Source organism: Rhinopithecus bieti, unplaced genomic scaffold, assembly GCF_001698545.2.
Source record: "Rhinopithecus bieti isolate Rb0 unplaced genomic scaffold, ASM169854v2 scaffold_13710, whole genome shotgun sequence".
Classification (NCBI taxonomy): Eukaryota; Metazoa; Chordata; class Mammalia; order Primates; family Cercopithecidae; genus Rhinopithecus; species Rhinopithecus bieti.
In genome coordinates, this window is record NW_016807962.1 from 1,472,805 (window position 1) to 1,482,777 (window position 9,973).

The following is a 9,973-nucleotide window of genomic DNA, read 5'->3' on the forward strand; positions in this document are numbered from 1 at the left end:
CGTTAGCCAGGATGGTCTCGATCTCCTGACCTCGTGATCTACCCGCCTCGGCCTCCCAAAGTGCTGGGATTACAGGGGTGAGCCACCGCACCCAGCCAATTTTTTTGTTTGTTTTTTTGAGACGGAGTCTCCCTCTGTAGCCCAGGCTGGAGCGAGGTGGTGCGATCTCCACGCACAGCAAGCTCCGCCTCCCGGGTTCACGCCATTCTCCTGCCTCAGCCTCCAGTGTAGCTGGGACTACAGGCGCCCGCCACCTCGCCCGGCTAATTTTTGTATTTTTAGTAGAGACAGGGTTTCACCGTGTTAGTCAGGATGGTCTCGATCTCCTGACCTCGTGATCCGCCCCTCTCGGCCTCCCAAAGTGCTGGGATTACAGGCGTGAGCCACCGCGCCCGGCCAAATAATGCCTTTTTAATAAAAAAATTAAATGTACTTTTAAAAAAAGGTTTCTTAGAAGAAAATAGAGGCATGAAATAGATAAAATACTTGAAATTCAAATTTACTTTCAATCTCTTATACAAAGAAACATTTGGCTTTTCAATAAACTGAGAGTTGACAGGGACCTCAAAGACCACTTAGCCGAGTGAGTCTCAAAATGGAGGGCCCTAAGGAGGTATATCTGTCTACCACTACACTTACCCATGGTGGAAAACAGAGCTTTCACATACCCACACACCCTCCCGCACCCTGAAGTCATGGCATTAGGGAACTGCTGTTAACTGAAAAGAGTGGATTGTATTTCTCAGGTGTGCTAGGGAAAGCAAATCAAGAGCCAATGATCTAGTCTAACCCTTGCTTTTAAACATAAGAAAACTGAATTTCAGATCCATCAAATGACTTGCACGTGAGGCAACTGTTCATATGGAGACAAAATAATTCCCCAGAGAACCTTTGCCCTCCCAGTCACACCTTCATGACTCTTAAGTTGGTACCCACAGGATGAGAGGAATACAACAATAAATGAAGACAACGTTATCGAAAGAGGGAACTGTATCAGAAAAATGAACACCAATGATCTCAAGTCTAAGACCCATGTGATGATAAAACAATGTTTCTCAATTTTATGTATTTGCTTACCCCAAATACAAGAAAAAACATCTTTTCATTTCTGATGAACAAAAGAGTGGCAGCTTAATTGAAAGGTTTTAAATTTACTACTGGTAAAGCTGTATGGTATTTTGCAAACTCTTTTCCCTACACTCCCAAAATACCCATTTGAAATCTTTCTGAAAAGTTAACTACATATAACAGCTTACATTCTAAGTAAATTTCGGATTTTTATGGCTCAAGAAATAATTTCTTAAAAGACTATACTCATATCAATAAATCTTTAAAATTCACCATTAAAATTCCAGCGAAATCTTTATACGCAGGAAAACATCTGGTTCAATATGCCAATGGTGTACATTAAATACAGGGGGAACAAAAGTAGATTCTGCGATTTACATCACCGAGGAGCTCACAAAAGAGTTATTGTAAAAACAGGAACTTACATCTCTGACTCCTCCTCCTTTTAAGTCCTTTGTAAACAGAGAGAAAAAATGATCATACCTTAAAATTTATCCTGTTAAAACTGAGCCGTTGAGAACAGAGAAACTGTGGGCGGAACACTTTCTAATGCTGTCTTCAAATTCATGTGCACTTCCCTCTCTGACAGCCACATTTTTGCAAGCGCCTGCGAGCCTCTGTAACTTCGCAAAGCCTCAAACCACACTCTTGGCCAAAAGTGAGCGGCGGCCCCGCCCATCCAATCACCAGCAGCCTCTGCGGGCAGGCCCCACCCTCCGCGAGTTAAATCATAACACAGGAAGCTCCCGGGGGCCAATCACGCTCAAACTTTGCAACAGATCACTACGGCTCGTTCCCTCTAGCGAACAGTTAACTTTTGCTTCCAATGGGGCATTTCCCAATCAGAGAAACACAATACAAATCTTCATTATGTTTGCTCCAGTGATAATTTGTGCTTCTACGAATAATTTCATAACTACAATAGTCTGTGAATTTGAAACCTAGTTAAATGCTTATATTTGCTGAAAACCTGCCTAGGCTTAGTTCTGAGCTAATTTAAAAATAATCTCTTTAGACCTTTAATCGCTTTGTGAGGAGAGGGTCATTGTGGTAGCATAAGCAAGGGCTCCACCTCTTTCTAAAACAATGGCTTGGGGGCAAATCACTTAATATTTCTATATCACATTTTCATCCTCTTCAAATTGAAAGAAAAATGGCTAGATGTGAATAAAGTTCCTCACCAGAACATGTAAAATACAGCACAATGTATGACACATTGTGGGCACTTAATATGTTTGTTTTCTATGATTTCTCATCAAAGTTAAGCTTTTACTTTTAAATTCTATTGGCTATTCAGAAAGATAGTTAATCTAACTACATAAAAATTAATTACATAAAAGTCTACCTGTATCTATAGAAAAATATGCAGGCATCCCACTCTTGATTATTTCTCTTCTGCTTAAAGGCTCACATTTTGTAGCCTAAAATGGGATGCCAAACACTAGCCAATATGAAACTTTGTGAATCAGAAAAAGATGTTCCCTCTGGATAAACTTCAAAGAGATGTCCTCTGATGCTGGGACTACAGCTGCAAACTTAAGAACTATTAGCAGTTTTAATAAAATTAAAAAGGAAATTCAAATCTGGTTTGTATGTTTCATCCCCACTGCACAGGTTGATTTTAGCTAACTTTAAAACTTGGATACCATTCCCATGTCTCATTTACCTCCTTTCTATATATAATTCTCTACAGGAATCCAGTGGGAACTGAACTCTCTGTCCGCCAGAAATATAACAGTCATTTGTTGAAAGCAAACACATAATCCAGCTACTAATTAGACTCATAGATCACAAAACTGGAAGGGGAAGCAAAGGAGTTTTGGGTAGGATTTATAAGCTGCTTCCTTCCTCCCTTCCATGATGCAAGCATTCATAAACACAGGGCTGGTTGGTCCCTGGGAATACAGATACCCGTAGGATACAGTTCATGTCTTCAGGGGCCTTACATGGGTGGCAGATTGAACAAATACATTCAATAAAGTAAGATATTATTGACCACATTATACATTACTTAAAATACCCCATTTTTCCTTAAAATTATTTAAAATAAGACTACTTTTCGTTTCAACGTTAATACTTTGGTTTCAATTTTAGGCTTTTGTTAGAAAAGACCTTGTATCTGTCATAAGTTTATCCTTTATCGAAATTAGCTAGCCCACAAAAAATATATATGATATTGTACTAAAATGCTTAAAGGAATAAATAACTTGTCAAGTACTTAAAGCAATTACAATATCCTCACTATGTTAAATTCTATGATTTCTATTAATCCAGAGATCTTAGAGTTCTTTAAAAAAAAACCCTATTATTCAAGGTATACCAGGAAAATACGTAGAAGATATTTTTCCTTGTATTTTAGGAGTATTAGCTAAAATATAAGCAATTAGTACAACTTCTTAGAGTAGAGACAGAGACAAGGGCTTGGCCGTATCTAGCCACCTGACCATATCTAGTCATATCTCAGGAAGAAACATTCCAGAGAAATGTTTCCTTTTTTAAGGACAAAACAAAACAATATGAAAAACAAATACCTTCAGTGGAATATTTGCATAAAGGATTAAATAGAACAGGTAGAAAAGAACTTGGAACCCCTTCAGCTTTTCTGCTCTTAAGAAAGATGAAGGGCTGGACGTGGTGGCTCACACCTGTAATCCCAGCACTTTGGGAGGCTAAGGCAGGCGGATCAGAAGGTCAGGAGTTCAAGACCAGTCTGACCAACATGGAGAAACCCCATCTCTACTAAAAATACAAAAATTAGCTGGGCATGGTGGCGCACGCCTGTAATCCCAGCTACTCAGGAGGCTGAGGCAGGAGAATCGCTTCAGCCAGGCGCAGTGGCTCACGCCTATAATCCCAGCACTCTGGGAGGCTGAAGTGGGTGGATCACAAGGTCAGGAGATCGAGACCATCCTGGCCAACATGGCGAAACCTTGTCTCTACTAAAAATACAAAAATTAGCCAGGCGTGGTGGTTAGTGCCTGTAGTCCCAGTTACTCGGGAGGCTAAGGCAGAAGAATCACTTGAACCTGGGGGGCGGAGGTTGCAGTGAGCCAAGATTGCGCCATTGCACTCTAGCCTGACGACAGAGCAAAAAAAAAAAGGAAAAAAAAAAAGAAAGAAAGATGAAAAAAAGGCAAGGAGGGAGGGAGCAAATCTCTCTTGCTCTGCAATGCAATGAAATTCAACCACTTAAAAAAAAAAATTGTGCCATGCGGCCATCATTTACTGAAAGCTACCTTCTCTTCAAGCCCTAGGTTGTTTTAAACATACACATTCCATATATATGTGTGTGTGTGTATATATATATACACACATATATTTATATATAACACACATACATATACACATACATACATTATATATACACACATATATGTACAGTTTTCCTTTGGTATCCATGGGGGATTGGTCCCAGGATTCCCTGCAGATACCAAGATCCACTGATGCTCAAGTTCCCTTCTATAAAATGGCATAATATTTGTATTTAACCTATGGACATCCTCTTATATATTAAAATCATCTCTAGATTACTTATAATACCTAATACAGTATAAATGCTATGTGAATAGTTGTTATACTGTCTTGTTTACGGAATAATGACAAGGGAAAAAAGTCTGCACATGTTCAGTACAGATAAAACCATCCTTTTTTTCCTAACATATGTGATCTGCAGTTGGTTAAATCCACAGATGCAGAACCTATGGATATGGAGGGCTGACTGTATATATATATCACTTAAATTTGTACATCAAAGTAAAACAGACTTTCAGAAAGGACTCCGGACCCTGATGCTAACAGTGATGAGACATGTAATATGTAGGGAGAACAAAAAATTTCTTAATTTACTCACATGTTTTGTGTCTTTGGAATCCAGGCTATCTATGGCTATTTCCAAGTCCTTAATCTCCTTCTGCTTTTCGGCAATTTCCTGCTTTTGCTTTTCCATCTGCAGTTCTAGATCCAGAGCTTCCTGGCGCAATTTATTTACAAGTTGTAGTCTACCACTCAACTGCTTGTAAAGAAGGTCCTTCCCTGCTTCTGAAATCTAATCTCCCCAAACCCCAATATATAATTAACAGAGAAGAACAACATTGATTTATTAAGACAATGTCTTTAATAAGTATTCTATGTTCTATCTGTTTTTTAAAAATAAAAGTAAAATGTGGGAGTTATCTAAACACTCCATGCATATTTTATACTTTTATGCTTATTATATGTAGAAAATCATACTTTATAAAAGTGTATGAAAACTATTAATAGCAGGCACACATAAGTTGTCATTCTATAATAGTATAGGCAACTTGTAAATTATTAATAATAAACATAGTATTAATAATAGCTGGCTTCATATAGCACTTACTATGGGCCATGCACTGTTCTAAACTCTTTATATCCTTTAATCTAATCCTCAAAACATAAAAAGTAAAAAGTATAATTATCCCAATTTTATAGATAAGGAAACTGAATCATGGAAAATTTAAGTATCTCGCCCAAGGTCATACTAGGAGTTTGTGGATGCAAGACTTTGTGTGACTCTAGACAATTTCACTGACTACTACACTACAGTTTCCTAATTAGTTTTAATGTGAAGACAGTCAACCAATAAATTGAGTACTGATATAGAAGTAATAATTAATACTCTATCTCTTATTTCTAACAGTTTTAGCATAGATTTAAACATATGTAAAATTTCTCAAGAGTCTGTATAGAAGTGTAAAAAAGACGAAGATAAAAGACTGAAAAGAAATAAAATAATGATGATTACTACGTAATTCCCCATAACTGCAATACCTTTATAATCAGGAAAAAATTTTAGAATTCCATGTTCACTGGACAATCATCTCACACTAAATAATTTCAAAATACAGCAAAGTCTCATTAAATTGACATTTTTATTTCACTGAATTAGAACCCAGCTGAAGCTTACCTTTGTTAGCATGTCAAGTAAGTGAACAGTATAAACAAAAACGTAGGCTATTAACTTTCTTATTAACTATTTATTAACTATTATTAACTATTAATATTAACTCACTTAAATAACTATTTTCTAAGCATATTTTGGAAGTATCCATTTCTTTTAAAATTATGTATATTATTTACATCTATCTATGTAAAGCTTTGGCCAGTGCTATTATAAAATATTCTTTTTAAACTATTAAAACCATCTTGATAGCTCCCTCTACCTCATTTCCTACTTTCAACCCATCATTAAGTCCTGTCAGTTCTACTGTCCAATGTTTCCTGGAATCAGTTGGCTTTGTCTCCACATCCACCAGCACCTTCCTGGTTGGTGCTAGTATCATCTCTTGCCTGTATTGAACAACAGCCTCCTGAGAGATACAGATGCACACAACCCCATTCCTTCCATCTCACTCAGTCCATTTCACTCTTCATGAAGTAAGGCAAAGTGACAAATAGGATCAGCCACTCAACTATCTAAAGCCCTTCAAAGATTTCCCATTGCATGCAAAATAAAATTCAAACTTCTTAAAATGGCTTATGAACAATTTGGGAGGCCGAGACAGGCAGATCACTTGAGCCTAGGAGTTCAAGACCAGTCTGGGCAACATGGTGAGACCCCACCTCTACAAAAAAAATACAAAAAATTAGCCAGGACTGGTGGCACATGCCTGTAGTCCCAGCTATTCCGGAGGCTAAGGTGGGAGAACCACCTGAGCCCAGGAAGTCAAGGCCCTGTCTCAAAATAAAATAAAATAAAATTGCCTATGAAGCCTGGCATGATCTTTAACCTCATGACTCTTTAACTTCATCTTCCTCTACACTCTCCCTTATTCTGCAAAGAAATTTCTAGTCTGAAGGCCTTTGTACACACTGTCACCTCTGCATGGAATACTTTCTGCCAGCTCTGGCTCACTGGCTCCTTCTCATCCTTTGTATATTATGCCTGTCACCTCCTCAGAGAGGCCTTTGTGAATCCCCACAATCTAAAGTATATCTCTTTTAACATCTCCCCTAGTTTTCTATTTTTTTCTTACAACACTGATGCTGTTTAACTTTTTTCCTTTTTTTTAATAAACATTTTTTTCCTTTTTGTTTATTTATTGTCTTATTTCCCCCACAAGTCTGTCCATGAGAGGGACACATGTCTATTTTGTTCATTACTCAGCGCCCAGCCCAGTGACTGACATATAGTAAGGTTCCAATAAACTTGAGTCAATTTCTAGTTAGTATAAAATCTGAAAGTAACAATACAGTGTATCTTTTAAAAGAATCTACAATTTGGACTTCACAGTGTTGTTCTACCTACTGTGGTATGAATGTAGTTACCATCATAATTTTAAATACTGATTTTAAAAGTTATAAATAACTAAAACCTTTTACTCACTTAAAACTGTCACACTACTTCCTTGTTTTGAATTTTCCCCTATGCAATTACATTATGGATTTGAGCTGCTTACTTGCTTACTTTACAACACACTTTGGTAATTTTGAGAATATGTTACTTCAATCTTTTGTATACTACATATCTCTCTTTTTTTTTTTTTGGCTTGTGTTTGATGACAATGTTCATGTAATAGCAGAGATATCTCCTGGTTCTTAATCTAAGTCCCAGGATCTTAAAGGTGGAGAGTGCTTAATTAAATTAGAAGAGATACATCAGGAAGCAACTTCTCAAGACTACACCTTTTTATCTAAAATTAAGTAATTTATTTCTTAATAAATTGCTAATTGGATGTCATCATAAATGGAAGAAAATTACAACTGGCAAATTCTAGAACCATATTTGACTCTGGAATTTATTATCCCATAATTAATTAGGCAGCTAACTGCTTTTTAAATTGTTTTATATGGTTATGAAGGGAAAAACACATTTCATTTTTCATTTCCTCTTAGCATTGCTGCTTTGCTTTTACATACTTTTTTTAGTTGTACAGCTTCTTCCAGTTGTTTAAATTCTTCAGTAGCTCTCAAAATTTGTTGTTCTGCCTTTTCTATTTCGTCATGCAGTTCTGATAGTCGAGTTTGTGCTGCAAATTTAAAAACCATGCTCACATAATATGAAACAAGAAAAATATTGAATTCTGAAATTTCAACCAGATATTCTTTCTTTGTAATATCCTTCTCCCCTCTCTATTAAACTGTCATTATATATCACAAAAAAAATTTTAGAGTTATTACTTATGATTGGCTTTTGTCTATTAATTAATCTCTAGAATAAACTGTTTCATGATATGGTATAGAACTCTAATTGTTTTGTTTTGTTTTGTTTTGAGACAGAGTCTCACTCTGTTGCCCAGGCTGGAGTGCAGTGGTAGGATCTCGGCTCACTGCAAGCTCTGCCTCCTGGGATTTACGCCATTCTCCCGCCTCAGCCTCCTGGGACTGCAGGTACTTGCCACCATGCCTGGCAAATTTTTTTTTTTTTTTTTTTTTTTTTTGCATTTTTAGTAGAGACGAGGTTTCACCGTGTTAGCCAGGATGGTCTCGATCTCCTGACCTTGTGATCCGCCCACCTCAGCCTCCCAAAGTGCTGAGATTACAGGCGTGAGCCACTGCGCCCGGCCGGTATAGAACTACAATCGATCCTTTAATTTGTAAAATTCTTAACATGAAAGGGGCTATTCCCAACACCAGTAAATCTTTTTTACTAGAGAATAAGACTTTTATTGGGAAATATGCACTTTACATGTCACTAAGTTATAATTAGGTTCAGGGTATTAAAAATAACCCATAAAACCTTGTGTTAGAGGGAAATGCTTTACGATGGGATTCATATCAAGAAATTCACACTGAGCTCTCTCTCCCAGCTGCAGATGATCTCAAATCAATTATTTTCCACCTCAAATTTAAGATTTCTCTCTCCCTCTCCCGTATAAAACTGAGTCAGCCCCTTTAAAGCTAGTCTGCACAAAAATCTGATTTATTTTGCTTTCCCCCAGAGACTTGCAAATAGTATAGGTAGACATGAATAACTCAGTTTCTTCTCTTCCTTCACCAAGTCAACTTCTATTTGCCTTCCATGTCTTCCATTTAGCTACCAGGCAAGGAAAGATAAGCTGCTGGTCTGATTGAGAGCACCACAGTGGGCCATAATGCTAGGAGCATGCACAAATCCCGGTAAGGGTTCTCTTTCTTCCATATCCATGCAGCTGAGTGGGTAAGTAGATTCAAAGTCTATCATTGGCAGGGTCTCTAAAGTGCCCCCATCTTGACTTCTTCCTTTACGTGACTTGCCAGAAGGTATTAAGATCCCTTGAATTAGATTGTGGGGTGTGGGGCATGTCAGGAAAAGTCAGAGGCTACCCTTAGACCCAGGCCTGAGGAGAATGCTCTGTTCCAGCTTATACTAAGCATTGCTTTAGGTTTTTGCTATGTGCATAGTAATCAATCAACTGGTTCTTTACTTGCTTCAGTTATTACTAATTGTGACTTTGAATATATAGTTCCAGTGCTTATTTGAAAGAGGGGATTTACTCATTCTTGAATCCCCTGGACATGTTACCATCAAATTACTGCCAAAAACTCTATTCTTAACCATAACAGGAATCATTACAAAATAAATGCTCGATACATCTGCTTGATAATCACTACTTTTGTTTTAGACTTTTCATGGAAACAACAATACCATCAACATGTTCAATTAAAGGAGTTATAGGGCCAGGCGCAGTGGCTCATGCCTGTAATCCCAGCACTTTGGGAGGCCAAGGCGGGCAGATCACAAGGTCAGGAGATCGAGACCATCCTAGTTAACACAGTGAAACCCTGTCTCTACTAAAAAAATACAAAAAAATTAGCTGGGCGTGGTGGCGGGTGCCTGTAGTCCAAGCTACTCAGGAGGCTGAGAATGGCGTAAACCCAGTAGGAGGAGCTTGCAGTGAGCCGAAATTGCACCACTGCACTGCACTCCAGCCTGTGCAACAGAGCGAGACTTCGTCTCAAAAAA

At 37.8% G+C, this 9,973-nt stretch overlaps 1 protein-coding gene across 1 annotated transcript in view; it reads right to left on the bottom strand.

Annotated features, from left to right (window-relative positions):
* Positions 1-9,973, bottom strand: part of CNTRL (centriolin) — a 97,674-nt gene that overhangs the window by 55,043 nt on the left and 32,658 nt on the right. Inside the window, 2 exon segments of the mRNA XM_017884217.1 lie at positions 4,919-5,113; positions 7,948-8,057. Of these exon segments, the coding sequence (XP_017739706.1) occupies positions 4,919-5,113; positions 7,948-8,057 (305 nt within the window).